General features: G+C 48.5%; 1 protein-coding gene across 1 annotated transcript; it reads left to right on the top strand.

The window, feature by feature from the left end:
• Window positions 1-5,231: 5,231 nt before the first annotated feature.
• Window positions 5,232-17,528, top strand: ZNF74 (zinc finger protein 74). The gene is made up of 5 exons (XM_082668176.1): window positions 5,232-5,328; window positions 5,641-5,726; window positions 12,931-13,057; window positions 13,454-13,549; window positions 13,943-17,528. Exons 1-5 carry the CDS (start codon window positions 5,301-5,303, stop codon window positions 15,559-15,561), a joined length of 1,956 nt encoding a protein of 651 aa, XP_082524302.1. The 5' UTR covers window positions 5,232-5,300; the 3' UTR covers window positions 15,562-17,528.
• Window positions 17,529-18,690: the final 1,162 nt, after the last annotated feature.

The raw sequence follows: 18,690 nt of genomic DNA, 5'->3' as shown, positions 1-18,690 counted from the left end.
AACCAGGAAGAATTAGAAAATATAAACAGACCTATCACAAGTAATGAAATTGAAACCATAATTAAAAATCTTCCAACAAACAAAAGTCCAGGACCAGATGGCTTCAAAGGCGAATTCTATCAAATATTTAGAGAAGAGCTAACACAGATCCTTCTCAAACTCTTCCAAAAATTTGCAGAGGGAGAAATACTCCCAAGTTCATTCTATGGAGCCACCATCACCCTGATACCAAAACCAGAAAAAGATATCACAAAAAAAGAAAATTACAGACCAATATCACTGATGAACATAGATGCAGAAATCTTGAACAAAATACTAGCAAACAGAATCCAACAGCACATTAAAAGGATCATATACCATGATCAAGTGGGATTTATCCCAGGGATTGCAAGGATTCTTCAATCAATGTGATACACCACATTAACAAATTAAGGAACAAAAACCATATGATCATCTCAGTAGATGCAGAAAAAGCTTCTGACAAAATTCAACACTGATTTATGATAAAAACTCTCCAGAAAATGGGCAGAAAGGGAAACTACCTCAACATAATAAAGGCCGTATATGGCAAACCCACAGTGAGCATCATACTCAATGGTGAAAAATTGAAAGCATTTCTGCTAGGATCAGGAACCAGACAATGATGTCCACTCTCGCCACTCTTATTCAACATAGTTTTGGAGGTCCTAGCCACAGCAATCAGACAAGAAAAAGAAATAAAAGGAATACATATTGGAAAAGAAGAAGTCAAACTGTCACTATTTGCTGATGACATGATACTATACATAGAAATTCCTAAACATGCCACCAGAAAACTACTAGAACTAATCAATGAATTTGGTAATGTTGCAGGGTACAAAATTAATGCACAGAAATATCTGGCATTCCTATACACCACCAACAAAAAATCAGAAAGAGAAATTAAGGAAACATTCCCATTTACCATTGCAACAAAAAGAATAAAATACCTAGGAATAAACCTAAGGAGGCGAAATACTTGTACTCAGAAAACTATAAAACACTGATGAAAGAAATCAAACATGACATAAACAGACAGAAAAATATACCATGTTCTTGGGTTGGAAGAATCAATATTGTGAAAATGACTATACTACCCAAAGCAATGTACAGATTCAGTGCAATCCCTATCAAACTACCAATGGCATTCTTCACAGAATTAGAACAAAAAATCTTACAATTCGTATGGAAACACAAAAGACCCCAAATAGCCAAAGGAATCTTGAGAAAGAAAAACGGAGTTGGTGGAATCAGGCTCTCTGACTTCAAACTATACCACAAAGCTTCAGTAATCAAGTCAGTATAGTACTGGCACAAAAACAGAAATATAGATCAATGGTACAGGATAGAATGCCCAGAGATAAACCCACTCACATATGGGCACCTAATTTATAACAAAGGAGGTAAGAACATACAATGGAGGAGAAAAAGCCTCTTCAATAAATGGTGCTGGGAAAACTGGACAGCTACATGTAAAAGAGTGAAATTAGAACACTCTCTAACACCATACACAAAAATAAACTCCAAATGGATTAAAGACTTAAAAAGACCAGACACTATAAAACTTTTAAAGGAAAACATAGGAAAAACAGTCTTTGACATAAACCATAGCAAGATCTTGTTTGACCCACCTCCTAGAGTAACAGAAATAAAAATAAACAAATGGGACTTGCTTAATTAAACTTAAAAGCTTTTGCACAGGGCTTCCCTGGTGGCGCAGTGGTTGAGAGTCTGCCTGCCGATGCAGAGGGACACGGGTTCGTGCCCCAGTCCGGGAAGATCCCACGTGCCGCGGAGCGGCTAGGCCCGTGAGCCATGGCCACTGAGCCTGCGCGTCCGGAGCCTGTGCTCCGCAACGGGAGAGGCCACAACAGTGAGAGGCCCGCGTACCGCAAAAAAAAAAAAAAAAAAGCTTTTGCACAGCAAAGGAAACCATAAACAAGACAAAAAGACAACCCTCAGAATGGGAGAAAATATTTGCAAATGAAACAACGGACAAAGGATTAATCTCCAAAATATACAAACAGCTCATGGAGCTCAATATAAAAAACACAAACAATCCAGTTAAAAAATGGCAGAAGACCTAAATAGACATTTCAGCAAGGAAGACATACAGATGGCCAAGAGGCACATGAAAATATACTCAACATCGGGCTTCCCTGGTGGCGCAGTAGTTGAGAGTCCGCCTGCCGATGCAGGGGACGCGGGTTCGTGCCCCGGTCCGGGAAGATCCCACATGCCGTGGAGCGGCTGGGCCCGTGAGCCATGGCCGCTGAGCCTGCGCGTCCGGAGCCTGTGCTCCCCTGCGAGAGAGGCCGCAGCGGTGAGAGGCCCGCGTACCGCAAAAAAAAGAAAAAAATATATATATATATACTCAACATCACTAATTATTAGAGAAATGCAACTCAAAACTACAATGAGATATCACCTCACATGAGTCAGAATGGCCATTATCAAAAAAGCTAGAAACATTAAATGCTGGAAAGGGTGTGGTGAAAAGGGAACCCTCCTACACTGTTGGTGGGAATGTAAATTGATACAACCACTATGGAAAAAAGTATGGAGGTTCCTTAAAAAACTAAAAATAGAACTACTATATGACCCAGCAATCCCACTGCAGGGTATATACCCTGATAAAACCATAATTCAAAAAGAGACATGCATCACAATGTTCATTGCAGCACTGTTTACAATAGCCAGAACATGGAACCAACCTAGATGTCCATCGACAGATGAATGGATAAAGAAGACGTGGCACATATATACAATGGAATATTCAGCCATAAAAAGAAAGGAAATTGAGTTATTTGTAGTGGGGTAGATGGACCTACAGTCTGTCATACAGAGTGAAGTAAGTCAGAAAGAGGAAAACAAATACCATATGCTAATGCATATATATGGAATCTAAAAAAAAAGGTACTGATGAACCTAGTTGCAGGGCAGGAATAAAGAGGTAGACATAGAGAATGAACTTGATGACATGGGGTGGGAAGGCAAAGCTGGGGCGAAGTGACAGTAGCATCGACTTTTATACACTATCAAGTGTAAAACAGTTGGCTGGTGGGAAGCAGCAGCATAGCACAGGGAGATTGGCTCGGTGCTTTGCGATGACCTAGAGGGGTGGGATAGGGAGGATGGGAGGGAGGCTCAAGAGGGAGGGGATATGGGGACCTGTGTATGCATATGGCTGATTAACTTTGTTGTGCAACAGAAACTAACACGGTATTGTGAAGCAATTATACTCCAATAGAGATCTATTTAAAAAAATGTTCCTTTAAAAAAAAAAACCTACGTCTGATCAGAACCCCCTCTGCCCTCACCCTCCAACCCAAGGGCTCCTCTCCACTCCCTGCAGAGCCTGGGCTCTGGGCCTGCCCCCAGGGACACGCCCCCTCCTGCCCATCATGCCAACAGCTTCCTGCCTCAGGGCCAGTGTGTGTCCTGCTCCTTGATCCTCAGGTCACAGATACCACTGCCACCACCAACCCTACCTCGCCTCCGGCCCCCAAGAAGGTGTAAAGGGGAAAACTCAGTGTGTTCCTTCCTGTGTAGGAAAAAACCCAGTTGTTCCCGACTTGTCTTTCTTCCCTGTGTATTCCCTTCCCTTCACAGACAACACTTCACTTCTGACGCTTCTGGTCACCAAATGCGTGCAGGATTTTCCCCATGATAACAATTAAGTTTCCGACCCCAGTAGGGTGTCTGAGGATTCGACTGGATTCTGACACTGTCTACCCCAGGGTGGCATCACACCCCACAGGTTAAGGGCTCAGGCCCACAAGAACATTCCCCCCGCCATGTCCCCGACCCCCTTCAGAAGCCTGGGTTTCTGACCGAATTAGAAGTTCCCACGACCCTCTCCTCAGGATCGATTAACTTCTCAATTTTGAAAAGCGAGGGTCTTAGTGGAAGGCCCCTGGATGCCACGGCCCCTCCTGCCCTGGACTGCACAGGGCACTCACTCCCTTCTTCGAGCTGGATAGCCGCTCAGTACCTGCCACCCTGGCCTTGGGTCCCCACCCAGCAAGGCCTGGGAGTGAGCAGCCATATTTTCCAGCCCTGTGGCGTCCCACCCTCGTCCTTGTTTCTGTGCCCATAGCACCCGGGGCCTCACCATGGAGGTTCCCAGCCAGGCCCAGTAGGGGTCTCACCTTACCAGAACTCCAGGACCCTCAGGGTGGCCGCCTCTCTACCCATTATGGGGAGGCTGGGGAGTCTGCAGACCCCTCCCCCCAAACCCCACCCTCACTCTACCCCACCCCATCCCCCCTCTGTCAGAAGAAAGGGCCAGGGGCCGAGTGCAGGAGCTAGGCCTTCCTGAGGGCCCCTTCCCTCCAGTTCTGGGTGGTCCCAAGCAAAGGAATCCATCTTCCCAGCAAAGAGAAATGGACCCACTCCCATCCCTGGGGATGGGACAACTGGTAGGTCAAGTGTCAGGACCCAGCAGGTGCCCGTGGGGCCCTGTCCTTCTCACACAGCGGTCACTCACCCTTAATGTTCCACACTTACCCAACCTAAACTCTCCACACTCACCCCACCAGGCGTGCGCACACACACATCACACACCTCACACACACACACACCACACATACCACACACATCACACACATCACACCACACACACACACACACACACACACACCACACATCACACACACACCACACATATCACACACACACCCCGAGATGCAAGCGCTTTCCACAGCAATGGGGGAGAGGGGGCGGGGCCAGAGCGCAAGGTCGCTGGCGCCTTAACTACACTTCCCAGAAGACTGTGCTACACGCTCGTCCGTGCTAGACGTCAGAGCGGCTCCGGCCCCGATGCCCTCTGGGAAATGCAGTCCACCCCTGCGCGGCGCAAAAGATCCCGGGAGTTGTAGTGCCCGTCCGGTCTGCGCAGGCGCACGTCTGGCGACGGTCGCCCGAGCCCTTTTGTGGCGGCGGCAGTCTTGTGTGAGGTGGGTGAGCTCGTCCGCGCGTCCGGCCGGCCGTCGGTTCGTCAGCCCGTCCGCCCCAGGCCTGTGTGCCGCCTCCGCGACTCCCAGCGCCGGGCGGCAGAGCCCGAGGCCTGGCCGGCCCGCGCGGGCCCGGACAACGTCGGTGACGGGCTGGTGGGGCAAGCGATGGGGCGAGAGCACAGCCCGGGGCGCGGGGCGCCTGCGGAGCCCGCCTGACCCCGACCCGGGGCGCGGGCCGGCCCCGCGGGGCTGCGCGAGGGTTCTGAGCCCCGGGAGGTGGACCCGCCCCGCCCCCGCCCGGGGCGGCCGCCAAAGGAGGGTGCCATGGAGGCCCCGGAGCCCCGGGAGGCAGGTACGGTTGGCTTGTCAGGCCGTGGGCCTGTGGATTTGCACGGAGAGGGCGGGCTGGGTTCCCGAAAGCGTCCCGGATTCAGGTCTCCTCCTCTTCAGCGTGGGCACCCCGGGGATGATGGGGACGGGAATGGCGGCGCTTTTCCTCCGTAACGGGAGTGACCCATACACTGAGTAGCAGAATTAGCCCCGATGCCCTATCAGGTTGTGACGAAGTTGGGGCTCCCTCCTGCCTCCCCTTCATTCTCCCCGTGCTGGGGGTGCCTGGTGGCTGTGGACAGAGCAGCCCTCTTGACTCATTTCTCCTTTCCAGCTCCGTCCTCTCAGGACCCTGTTCTTCCCCTCAAAGAGATTCCAGAAGATAAATTGAGTCAGGGTCTCCTGGAAGGCAGGTCCGAGGTGAGTGGCTGTCTTTTCTTTTTTGAACATTTCGTTGTTTATGTGGAGGGTTGGCACCTTCCTTCGGCCGCCGAGAATCTTTAGTCATCCAAGGACACCCCACACACACACCTGGGGGCCTGTTCTCCAGTCCTCAGGAAGCTCTGCGCGTGGGAACAGGTGCAGGTGACGCCGGGGTGTGCCATCAACATGAGTGTATGTTCCAGCCTGATTCAGTCCAGCCATGTGTCTGTTGCTGAGGACTGTGCTGTGTGCCCAGCACTGTGCTGGGAGCTCTGATGAGTGGTTCTAGTGCCACCCAAGCAAGTAGGTGACAGCTCACATGAGATCACTTCACTTATCTCCACACTCAGGCCCATGGGATGTTTGTAGTAGTTGGTCCTTGTTTGGGGGAGTTTTCCGGGATGGAATTAGGTAGGAGGATGTGGAACAGCTGATGGAAGGGCTGCATTGCAGTGTTGGGGTCAGAGTGATGGTAGGGGGTGTGTCCCTGTGTGCTTTTCCTCTGTACCCAGCTCCTGACATGGGGCCTTCATGGAAAAACTTGGAGTTTTAGAGGATCTGTGGGCTCGACAGGGAATTGGCCCTGGGGCCACTTCTGCAGCTGGGAGAGGTGCAAATCTCTCCTTTTACAGATTTTGGGTTTTGCTCCTCATTTTGTTCCACCACCTAAACTACCCCCACTCATCGTAGTGTTTAGAAAAGTGCGCTGGATAAAGACAGTGTGAGGTGGTGAAAGGTCAGGAGGATTGAGAATCCTTTGATTTTTTTAGGATTTGGCAATTCTGTTAACTTACCACTTGAAAAGTAGAAATGACTGTAAAACATGTATGGTGAGATATGCCCAGCTTCTGTAATGTTAGAATGTGCTGTAGTTCTATAAGACCCTTGGGAGACATAACAAGCACATGCAATACATGATCCTTGATGGGTTATAGATCCAAATATTCTATCAAAGGCATTTAGAAAGATTGAGAAAATTTGAAAATATACTGTATCTTAGATCATGTTGTATGAATATTTAATTTCATGGGTGTGATGATGGCATTGTGATTGTGTCAGAGAACATCCTTAGGAGATACAGGCTGAAGAATGTAAGGTGAGATGTTCTGATGTCTGCAACTTGCCTTGAAAAGGTTCAGGAAAAAGTGGTGTCTGTGTGAGAGTGACCACCTCGGGAGGTACTCCCCTTCTTGTGCACAGATATTATTCCTGAAATACCAGCTTCTCAGGTCTTTGAGTAACTGGTCCTCTCTCCGAAGTACTCTCCCCTCCCAGCAGTCTCATACTACGTCAAGGGTTCTGCTCTGCTGGGACATCCCCCGTGAGCTGTTCTGACTCTTCTGCTAGTTTTATTTCCACATCTGCCTTTTTTTTTCTTTTTAAATAAAGTTAATTAATTTAATTTTTGGCTGCGTTGGGCCTTCGTTGCTGCGCGCAGGCTTCTCTCTGGTTGTGGCAAGTGGGGGCTACTCTTCGTTGCAGTGCGCGGACTTCTCATTGCAGTGGCTTCTCTTGTTGCGGAGCACGGGCTCTAGGCATGCGGGCTTCAGTAGTTGTGGCACACGAGCTCAGTAGTTGTGGCTCGCAGGCTCTAGAGTGCAGGCTCAGTAGTTGTGGCACAGGGGCTTAGTTGCTCCGTGGCATGAGGGATCTTACCAGACTAGTGCTCAAACCCGTGTCCCCTGCATTGGCAGGCCGATTCTTAACCACTGCACCACCAGGGAAGCCCCTCCACGTCTGCCTTTGATTCCCACACCCTTTTGCTTCCTGTCCTGCAAAATGAAGACACACCAGACATGAGCTTTTGCTGGTGGGTTGGTAATACCCCTCAGAAAGTCCTGTGCCAAGGCTCAAATCCTGTCCTGCTCTTGCCTGTTGACACCTCCATACTGAAACCACGTAGCCTCTGACAGTGCTCTCTCGCCAGCACCGCATTGTGATGTCTCTGGAGCTTTGTTTCTGCCCATTTCCTCCTTCTTTCTGCCAGTGCCATCACCATTATGCTTCATCCCTGCATGCCTTAGTCATGGGCACGTTCTCAGCATGTGTCCTCACTCCGACCTTCTCATTTCCCTGAAATCCGGTGAGTTTTTTGGATCAGGTTTATTGAGGTGTAATTTATACACAATAAATTTCTCCAATTTTATATATGTAGGATTTGGTGAGTTTTGGCAAGTGTATACAGTCGTGTAACCAGCACCACAATCACGATATAGAACTTTTCCATCACCCAAAAAGTTCCTTCATGTCCCTTTGAAGCCCATCTTCTCCACCCACCCCCTTGGCATCCAGTATAATTCTGTCTTTTTAAGAATTTCATGTGGAATTATAAGATATGTAGTCTTTGTTTCTGACTTATTTCAGTTAGCATTATGCTTTTGACTTCATTTCCTTGTTTGAATCAGTAGCTTGGTCCTATTGATTGTCTAGTGATATTCCATTTGTTTTAGGTTCCTAGGGCTGCCACAGCAAAGTGCCACAGACTGTGTGGCTCAAGCAATAGAAATTTATTGTCTCATAGTTCTGGAGCCTAGAAGTCTAAGATCAAGGTGTTGATAGGTTTCTTCTGAGCTTCTCTCCTTGGTTTGCAGATGGTGCTTCTCTGTGTCCTCACGTTCTCCCCTCTGTACATATTTGTGTCCAAATTTCCATTTCTTATAAGGACACTAATTCTACCATTTTAGGACCCATCTTAATGACCTCGTTTACCTTAATTACCTTTTTAAAGGCCTTGTCTTCAAATATAGTCACATTCTAAGGTATTGGAGCTTAGGGCTTCAACATATGAATTTGGAGGGACACAGTTCAGCACATAACATTGTTGCATATGTACTCCACAATTTGTTTATCCATTCACCAACTGATGGACGTTTAGGTTGTTTCCTCGTTTAGGTTATTACAAATAAACCTGCTATAAATATTGGAGTATAAGTATAGATGTGTGTTTTAATTTCTCTTGAATAAATACCCAAGAGTGGAATGGCTGAGTCATATAGTAAATATATGTTTAATTATTGATTTTATTGGTCTTTGCAGAGAACCATCTTTTGGTTTCATTGATTTTCTCTATGGCTTTTCTGTGCTCTTTTTCATCAGTTTCTGGTTATTATTTCCTTTCTTTACTTTGGCTTTTTTTTGATTGTTTGTTTTGATGTGGACCATTTTTTTTAAAGCCTTTATTGAATTTGTTACAATAGTGCTTCTGTTTTATGTTTTTGGTTTTTTGGCCCCAAGGCATGTGGGATCTTAGCTCCCCAACCAGGGATCGAACCCACATCCCCTGCATTGGAGGGCAGAGTCTTAACCACTGGACCACCAGGGAGGTAGCTACTTTGGCTTCTTTTTTTTTTTTTTGAAATGATTTTTTGCTTTTAATTCATTGCATAAAATGCTAATGTCCAAATTCAGGCAGGTAGCTCTTACAACCATCAGGAGCTTCAACCCTGCTAACAGCTAAGTATGCATTTTCTTTTAGCATTGTAGCATTGCTTAATCAAAATAATAAAATAAATAATCAAATCTACAGGAGTAATTATGCAAATATCACCCCACCTACACCAGTGAATTTTTTTTTCCACAACACACACACACACACACACACACACACACTGTATTTTATTTTTACAAGAGATAAATAAACTGACACCAAGCATTGTAAATGGATGACCACAACAAAAGCAACAATGATTGCAGTTACCAAACACGAAACACACTCATACTATGTCATAATATTGACATTCAGTCCAGTAATTCTCCACTGTAACAGCTCCTTTACTTTGCAGTGAAAATTGATTTGTATATTTTTTGCCTCTGAGTCCTTGTGGGATTTTTTTTTTATTCAAACAGAAAGTCACAAAAATTATAATCATCGTCATCAGTTCACTCAGTCCCATGTAATTAATTTTTTTTTCATCTTGATCTTTTGTTAGCACTTTTATGAATTCATCAGTTTTCCGTTAGAGTTCTGAAAATGCTTATTCATTCAGTTCAGCAGTATAGTCAGTTACCAGAAACCTGTACTTGTCAGAGTCTTTTCCATGAATTCCTTGAAGATGAAACCCTTTTGTAGGAACATTTTTGCGAAAGCATCAGCGTACACCCAGAACTGTCTGTAAATGACAAAAGACTTAAAAATGACCACGGTTAAAGATTTGATGAAAGTTCATAATAATGGAATTGACAAGGAAATTTAGTTATTTCTGAGATATACATTTTAAAGTAATAACTAGAATTATGACTTAACATTATACCAGAACATATAAGATTTTTAGAAATTTCATGTAATGTTTGAAACATTTATATTAACATATTTCCATACAAATAACCAAAGAAAGTTTAGTATTAGTTGTTTTTTTGTTGTTTTTTTATACTGCAGGTTCTTATTAGTCATCAGTTTTATACACATCAGTGTATACTACTTTGTTTTCTTAAGGGTGAAACTGAGGTATTGATTTGACACCTATTCTCATTAGCATTCAGTGCTATAAATTTACCTCTAAGTCCTGCTTTAGCTATATTCCACAAATTTTCTGTTGTATTTCCCTTTTTTTCAGTTCAAAATAGTTTCTAATTTTTTTGTAATTTCTCCTTCAACTGTGTATTATTCAGGAATGTATTGTTTAATTCTAAATATGTGGAGAATTTTCTGGGTATCTTTTTTTTTTTTTTTTTGCAGAGGGGCTGCTTTGGGTCTTCATTGCTGCGTGCGGGCTTTCTCTAGTTGTGGTGAGCAGGGGCTACTCTTCATTGTGCGTGGGCTTCTCATTGTGGTGGTTTTTCTTGTTGCAGAACATGGGCTCTAGGTACATGGGCTTCAGTAGTTGTGGCTTGCAGGCTCTAGAGTGCAGGCTCGGTAGTTGTGGCACACTGGCTTAGTTGCTCTGCAGCATGTGGGATCTTCCCGGACCAGAGCTTGAACCCATGTCCCCTGCATTGGCAGGTGGATTTTTAACCACTGTGCCACCAGGGAAGCCTGGGTCTTACTTTTTAAATTCAATTTGACAATCTGTAGTTTTTACTTGGGATATTTAGACTATTCACATTTAACATAATTATCCACACGGCTGGGTTTATATCTGCCGTTATGCTATTTGTTTTCTACGTCTTGTATCTTTTTTAATTCTGTTTCACCCTTAACGCTTTCTTTTGAGGTAAACAAATACTGTTTTATGATACTTTTTTGTTGTTTTGTTTTGTTTAGTTTTATGATACTTTTAATTCTGATTTTATTAACTTTTTTTCCTTTTAGTTACCTGATTGGATTCTAGATGGAGTGAATTTTACTTTGTTGGGTGTTGGGTTTAATTCCTTAAATGTTTTGTGATGCAGTGAAATTACTTAGTGTCAGTTGGATCCTTCCAAGGCTTACTTTTAGGTTTTGTTAAGGTGGGTCCAGAGAAGTCTTTAATCTCAGGCTAATTTTGCCCCACTGCTGAAGCAGCATCCTTCTGGGGAGTTTACTCAGTGTCCCATAGAGCAGGAGGACATTCACTCTGGCCGGTTGGAGCACAGACTGTTCCCAGTCCTGTTTGAGTTTTAATGATTGTCCTGCACACACCTCTTTCTGCTGTTTCTTTCCCTGGTTTGGGGTCATTCCTCAGTCAATCTTGAGCACATCCAGAGTTCCAAGCCTGTGTGGCTCCCTTTGCTGTGGCACGTTGCCCTGAAAATTCTAGTTTCCTGGTCTCCCCAAACTCTGTTCTCTGTCTCCTCAACTCCTTGGACCACAAGCTCTCTCTGGATTCCCACACCCTGCACTGTGATCAGGGACTACTTCCATGTGGGAAGGTGAGGCTGTTGTAGGGCTCGCTTTGTTTGTTCTCAGGGGTCTCTGTTCTGAGCTGTCCTTTGTCCAGTGTCTGGAAATTGACCATTGTTTCATACATCTTACCCAGTTTACTAGTTGTTTGAGGTAAGGAGGGCAAATCTGGTGCCCATTACCCCTTTGTGTCTAGAAACAGAACTTGAAACTCAGTTTTTACCAGGCTGCTTTTTTTAACCAGGTCACTCCTTGGGCCCATGCTCAGAACCTGTTCACACCTGTCCCCCTCCTGCCTTCCCCCCATGCTGCCTGCTGCAGAATGCAGACGCTGTCACCTTGGAGTAGATACCTATCTTCATACTCTGGCCACTGTGGCCTGCCTCCCCACCTCCTCCCTGACTCCAGTTCACTTTACTGCTGAGGACCTGCTTGCCCCACCACTTCTGTGTCCCCCCAACCCCCACCTTTTTTTTTTTAGTATTTATTTATTTATTTGGCTGTGCTGGGTCTTAGTCGCGACAAGCAGGATCTTCGTTGCTGCGTGAAGGGTCTTCAGTTGCAGCGCGTGGGATCTTTTTAGTTGCGGCATGAGGGATCTAGTTCCCTGACCAGAGATCGAACCCGGGCCCCCTGCATTGGGAGTGCAGAGTCTTCCGCTGGACCATCAGGGAAGTCCCTGCCTATCTTCTAATGCATCCCTGTCATGACTGTATGTGGCCTGGGCTGCTCTTTGTTCTCTTCTCATGGGACAGGCACTGGGTCTCCAACCTCTTGGCGTGCCCAGCTGGAGAGGTAAGAAGCCCTGGCCGGCAGAATACTGGGGTTCCAGAGGAGGAGTCACATAAGGGAAGTCATTTGGGACTTTCAGGACACTTGGAACCAGAGTGACCGAGTTGGGGGGGTTACCCCGAGACCAGGGGCCAGTGTTGGGGGAAAGTGGGAGAAGGTTGCGAGGGGGTGGGCTGGGATGTGGCCCCAGGAGGGTAAGGGAGCAGGGGTCTGGCAGGAAAGAGTGGGGGGCAAGCAGGAAGGACACGGAGCAGTACAGGGTCCTTCCTTAGGGTGCAGTGAGGGCTTCCTGTCTGGGTTTGGGGCCTTTTGCAGTGATGATGGGACTTGAATAGGGTTTGAGGCTCTTTGTATTATATTTCAAGTTCTGTAAGTTGGCCAGAATTTATGGCCTCAGCCTGTGCCCCCACTGTAGCACCTATACGTGGGCTGCCCAGTTAGCTGGGCCCTCCCAGGCCAGGCTGCGTGGCAATTCCTGGCTGAGTTGTGGTGTGTGCGTCGGGGCTATAAGACGGATGGTGTCTACAGCCCTATCTTCTGCGCTCAGGAGGTCACCCGAGGTTATCTCTGCTACTGAGGTCCTCAGTCACCCAAAAACGCAAGTGGACTGACTCCCATCCTGGGTGAGAGAGAACATGTGTGTCATTCCAGGAGTTGGTGACTTTCAAGGACGTGGCCGTGGACTTCACCCAGGAGGAGTGGGGACAGCTGGACTCCCCTCAGAGGGCCCTGTACCGGGACGTGATGCTGGAGAACTACCAGAACCTTCTTGCCCTGGGTAAGATGGCTCCCAAGGTGAGGAGGCCGCAGTCTGGGCATCCACCAGTCTGTATGTGTTCCTGAGTCTTCCTTGTGGTATATGCCCCAGGCCCTTGTGGCACCAACTGGCATCTTTACCTGGAAGTGTGGCTGGTCCTGGGGTGGGGCCCAGAGGAAAGGGAGGGGGTGGACAGGGCCCTGGAAGCCCAGCCTGCCCTAGATGGGGCATGTCAGTACCTGTGGGGTCCTCAGACACACATGTCAGTGTGGGTTCCATGTCTCAGGCCCCCTTCCTTGAAGTTGGCACCACCTCTCCGTGCCTCAGGCCGCTGGGGCCACTCCAGGGCTGCTGGGCTTGTGGGCTGGTCTGGAGAGCACAGCACCCAGAGCCACGCCGCTTTCTCCCTTCGCACAGGGCCTCCCGTCTGCAAGCCAGATGTAATCTCTCACCTGGAACGAGGCGAGGAGCCATGGTGGGCGCCTAGAGCTGTCCCTGGAGGGGCTGGTCCAGGTGAGTGGGATGCAGTGGGAGGATGTGGAGCCCCACCCCCACTGCCCCATGGGGCCTGCTTTCCTTCCGCGGTCCACTGCCCTGCTCCGTCTGCACCTGCTCAGTGCCCCTCCTGCTCCTCTGTCCTCCCCCCACCCCCTGGCTCTTTTCAGCATCCCCTGGCTTCTCCAAGGCTCCTTTCCCTCTTTCTTCCTCCTCTTCCCTGCTCGCCAGCCTGCCTGCCTTGCCCTGAGTGCTCCCCTCCGCACAGCCCTGAGCTTGCGCTCTCTCTCTCCCCCTGCTGATCTCTACTCTCTCTCCTGCACTTACCTGTTCTCCCGGCAGATCTCAGCCCTGAGCCCCAGCGCCGCACCTCCGCCTGCTCTCAGAAGGTAGTATCTCCATTTCTTACAGAACCAGAATGGGAGCCGGGGCCTGAGGTGGAGGAGCCATGGTCTCAGCAGCTGTGCGTTTACAAAGAAGAACCGTCATGGGAGCTGATCGCAGGTGGGCTGGCGAGGTCCGGTCTCCACAGCCCCGGTCCTGGTGACAGGGGCGCCCAGGGGGCCCTGGCGACTGCTCTGTCACAATGTGAGGCCGCCAGCACCAGGGACGGTCCCACAGAGGAGCACCGATGGGGCCATGTGGTGTCTGAGGAGGCTCTTGGCCGGAGGTGTGCCCTCCTGGCCCAGCCCAGCCTTCCCGCAGAAGGAGCCTCTCCGGACGGCTGCGTGGGGAGCGTGCAGTCCAGCAGAGTCAGGCATCGGAGCCTGGGTGCCGGGAGCGGCCCGTTCACGTGTGGCGAGTGCGGCAAGGCCTTCCAGCGAAGCGCGGCCCTGGCACTGCACCGGCGGTGGCACGCGCGAGAGAAGGCCTACAAGTGCGGTGAGTGTGGCAAGGCCTTCACCTGGAGCACCAACCTCCTGGAGCACCGGCGTGTCCACACCGGCGAGAAGCCCTTCCTCTGCGGCCAGTGCGGCAAGGCCTTCAGCTGCCACTCATCCCTTAACGTGCACCGGCGCGTCCACACGGGCGAGCGGCCCTACAAGTGCGGCGCCTGCGACAAGGCCTTCAGCTGCAGCTCGCTGCTCGGCATGCACCTGCGTGTCCACACCGGTGAGAGGCCCTACCGGTGCGGCGAGTGCGGCAAGGCCTTCAACCAGCGGACACACCTGACGCGGCACCGCCGGATCCACACTGGTGAGAAGCCCTACCGGTGCGGCGCGTGCGGCCGGGCCTTCGCCTGCCACTCGTCCCTGACGGTGCACGAGAAGCTCCACAGCGGGGACAAGCCCTTCCAGTGCGGCGACTGCCAGAAGGCCTTCAGCAGCCGCTCCCGCCTGACGCTGCACCAGCGTGCCCACACGGGCGAGAAGCCCTTCAAGTGCAGCCAGTGCGGCAAAGCCTTCAGCTGCCACTCGTACCTGGTGGTGCACCAGCGCGTCCACAGTGGCGAGAAGCCCTTCCGCTGCAACGAGTGCGGGAAGGCCTTCAGCTCCCACTCCTACCTGATTGTGCATCAGCGCGTCCACACCGGCGAGAAGCCCTTCGACTGCAGCCGCTGCTGGAAGGCCTTCAGCTGCCACTCGTCGCTCATCGTGCACCAGCGCGTCCACACCGGGGAGAAACCCTATAAGTGCGGCCAGTGCGGCCGGGCCTTCAGCCAGAATCACTGTCTCATTAAACATCAAAAGACCCACTCCGCGGAGAAGCCCTTTAAGTGTCATGAGTGCGGCGAGGTGTTCGGCTGGAGCGGCCCCCTGGCAGAGCACCGCAGGCTGCACAGCAGGGAGAAGCCCTTTGCCGTCCAGTTCGACAAGCGCTTGCTGAGCACTTACTGCATGCCTGGCAGCCTACTGGGTACAGGGGGCTCCGGCGGGAGCAGCGTGGGCCCTGTTGATGCCCTAGGCGTGGCTGAGCTCCTGGGCGTGGTCCCACCCTTGGCCGGAAGGAGTTCCCCGTGGGCAGCAACCCCAGAAATTAACTCATGTGTGCGAGAGACACCCACCTGCCCACCCGGAAACACCCCTTAAGGCTGTCACCTCCTGGGAAGGGATCCACCGTAGGAGAGGAGAATTGAGCGCGTTTGAAGATGTACTGTCTTCCTGGGTTTTTTTTTTCCGGTCTTTTCTTTGATGGGTTTGGAAGTCACTGAGGGGGGACAGATCTTCCCTGCATATGAAAAGGAGGTATGTCAGTCATGTGTCCTTGGACAGCCTCTTGGTGTGATTTCGATCTGGAATTTCCTTTGTAAACTCTTACGTTTAGAATGATAAAATTTAAAAAAAAACTGAATTATGAACAGTATTACTTCTAAGTGAACGTTATATTCCAGGAGAGGAGAATAAGCTCAGGTGGTAGGCATTTGGGAAAAAGCAAATTTCCTGGACTCGCTTCACTCACATAGCTCTGCTGCAGAGTCATGTTGTTAGTCATGCTGTTAGCGCAGCTGTCTTGGAACCTGGCCCAGCATCCACATAGCCGGGTCCTAACATGCCAGCCTCATGCCTGACCACCTCGTCCATGCTGGAAGCTGGAAGGACACAGGGGTGTGCCTCCAGGGTGCAGTGCTGGCACACAGGTGTCTGGAAGCACACCTCCACCCCGGCTGGCAAGGCCACCTGCAGGGCCGCTCAGGTACCACGTAGCTCAGCCCTGTGAGAGGAGCTGGGCCCCGTGCTCCCCAGAGAAGGAAAAAGACGGTGTTCATCTGGGACTCATGTCATTTCTGCTCAGTTCTAAGCAGATATAAGCTGCCTTCTCAGTGGTGATACTTCACATTTGTATAAAGTGCTAGAGTTTATGAAATGCTTTTTAGTATACTTTTTAAACTATGGAGGCAAAATAACCACTTTACAGAAAATACAGAATTAAGGGGAAAATACCCATAATTCTTAATAAAATTGCATTTCGCACTTTGGTACGTTACCTTCTGCTTTTTGATATTGCATTTTTACATTAAACACGGTGTATACAGTCAACATTCTAATCTTTTTCCCCTGCTTACCTGCATAGCAGGACTTCTTTTTCCCGCAGAGCCTCACTGTCTTTGGAGCTGTCCTTCTGGATGGGGGCGTGATGTTCTATTAGCTGTTTTTTTGTTGGATGCAGAAGTTATTTCCAAGTTTTCACTGTTACAAGTCATTCTTCATATAGCATCTTTTTGCATTATCCTTCTTTAGCGTTGTCTTAGAGTAGATTTCTAGAAGTGAGAGTTTTGAGATAAAGGAAATGAACAGCCTAAGGCATCGTTTTAGTATATTTTTGGTTGTGTGATAACAAAAGTAATACCATCTCAGTGTGAGGAGAACCGACAGTAGTTGTCAGGCGCGTCCAGGTCCCGGAGGCCGACGCTGCTCCGAGCTGGGTCCAGACGGGCTTGCTTCCGGGTGCCACGGCGATGATCCCAGGTGTCCGCCCCCATCGTTCCTCCAGCGTCCTTGGGGCTGGTCTCAGGCCCTTCCTCCATGACAAATAGGGAAAGTTCTATTGGACAACTGCATTGGCAAAAGATAGATAAAATCTCGGTTTGATTCATTTTCATACTCATTTTTCCTATTTTAAAAGAAATTCAAATGCAAACATCTTGGGGGACCCCGGACACCACACCTGCTGTCTGCCTGGCGGGGCTGTTAACGCCCTCAGCTGAGAGCAGCACCTTGCTCTTTGATAACCGGTGAGGTTGAAATGGAATGTGTTCTTATTGTTGGTCTTCTTGAAAACTGTTTGAAATACCCTTTGGCCCCCTTCCATTGAAGTCTCGATGTTCTTTTATTTACATATAAACTTTGTTTTCTGATCATACACGTAATACATGTATATTGAAGAAATTTGGGGGAAAAAATCAATTTTATAAGAATTAAAATGACCCTTAGAATCAGTTCACAGGTCATGACCTGGAGATGGATTTCTTTGTTTTTTTCCTCTGCGTGTATACACGTCTTTTTTTTTTTTTTACAAAAAAAGTGTAAAGGGCTGTATTATAGGCAAAATTATTTAAGTCAATAAATAAATTTTTAAGGAATTGTACATGTTCTGATTCATTCCACTGCCAATCACCTTAGCTTCTCCAGTATTAGAGTAATAATCTTCAAAATAACCCTTTCAAAAAAGAATTTTTGCTCAATCCATAGTTGTGAGAGTCAGTCCACAATTTTTTTAGTTGAGCTTCTTTGATCTTTAATGGAACATTGACACACTTCAAAAATTCCCCTCTGGGCTTCCCTGGTGGCACAGTGGTTAAGAATCTGCCTGCCAATGCGGGGGACACGGGTTTGAGCCCTGGTCCGGGAAGATCCCACATGCTGCAGAGCAACTAAACCCGTGCGCCACAACTACTGAGCCTGCGCTCCAGAGCCCTTGAGCCACACTCCTGAAGTCTGGCACCTAGAGCCCGTGCTCTGCAACAAGAGAAGCCACCGCAATGAGAAGCCCGCGCACTGCAATGAAGAGTAGCCCCTGCTCACTACGACTAGAGAAAGCCCACGCACAGCAACAAAAACCCAATGCAGCCAAAAATAAATAAAATTAATTTTAAAAAAATTCCCTCCTGTAGTCTTTGAGAACCAGTTTCCTCAAGCAATTTACTGTACAACCATGTTTAGGGTCAGGAGATGGATCTGCCTGGTTCTGAATTTTAGACACCCTCTAAACATACATTAAGTTCAAATGATATTCACTCCTAAGCTATCATACCCTAGAACAGTTAGCATATGCCAATACGTAAGATAAAAAAAAGTTTGACTGTTAGGTTTTTCACAGTTTATTAGCAACTCTATCTTGTAGTTCTTCTCCACAGATCTAGTCCTGTGAGAAAGGAAACCACATAGTTACTCTGTGAGGCGTTTCCAACCATGTAAGTCTACAGAAAAAGCCCCGTCGATATAGACCTCAACTACACACGCTTTTTCTTTTCTTTTTTTTTTTTTTGGCTGCACTGCACAGCTTGCAGGATCTTCGTTCCCTCACCAGGGATTGAACCTGGGCCATGGCAGTGAAAGCACTGAGTCCTAACCACTGGACCGCCCAGGAATTCCCAATCACTTTTTATATTTGCCATTTTGATACATTAAGAATGTTACTTGTTCCTGGGCTTCCCTGGGCTTCTGCCTACAAATGCAGGGGACACGGGTTTGAGCCCTGGTCCGGGAAGATCCCACATG

This window comes from Grampus griseus (assembly GCF_964374135.1).
Source record: "Grampus griseus genome assembly, chromosome: 12".
NCBI classification, from domain to species: Eukaryota; Metazoa; Chordata; class Mammalia; order Artiodactyla; family Delphinidae; genus Grampus; species Grampus griseus.
The sequence above is the reverse complement of the archived record's forward strand: the minus strand, read 5'-3'. Positions and strand labels throughout refer to the sequence as shown.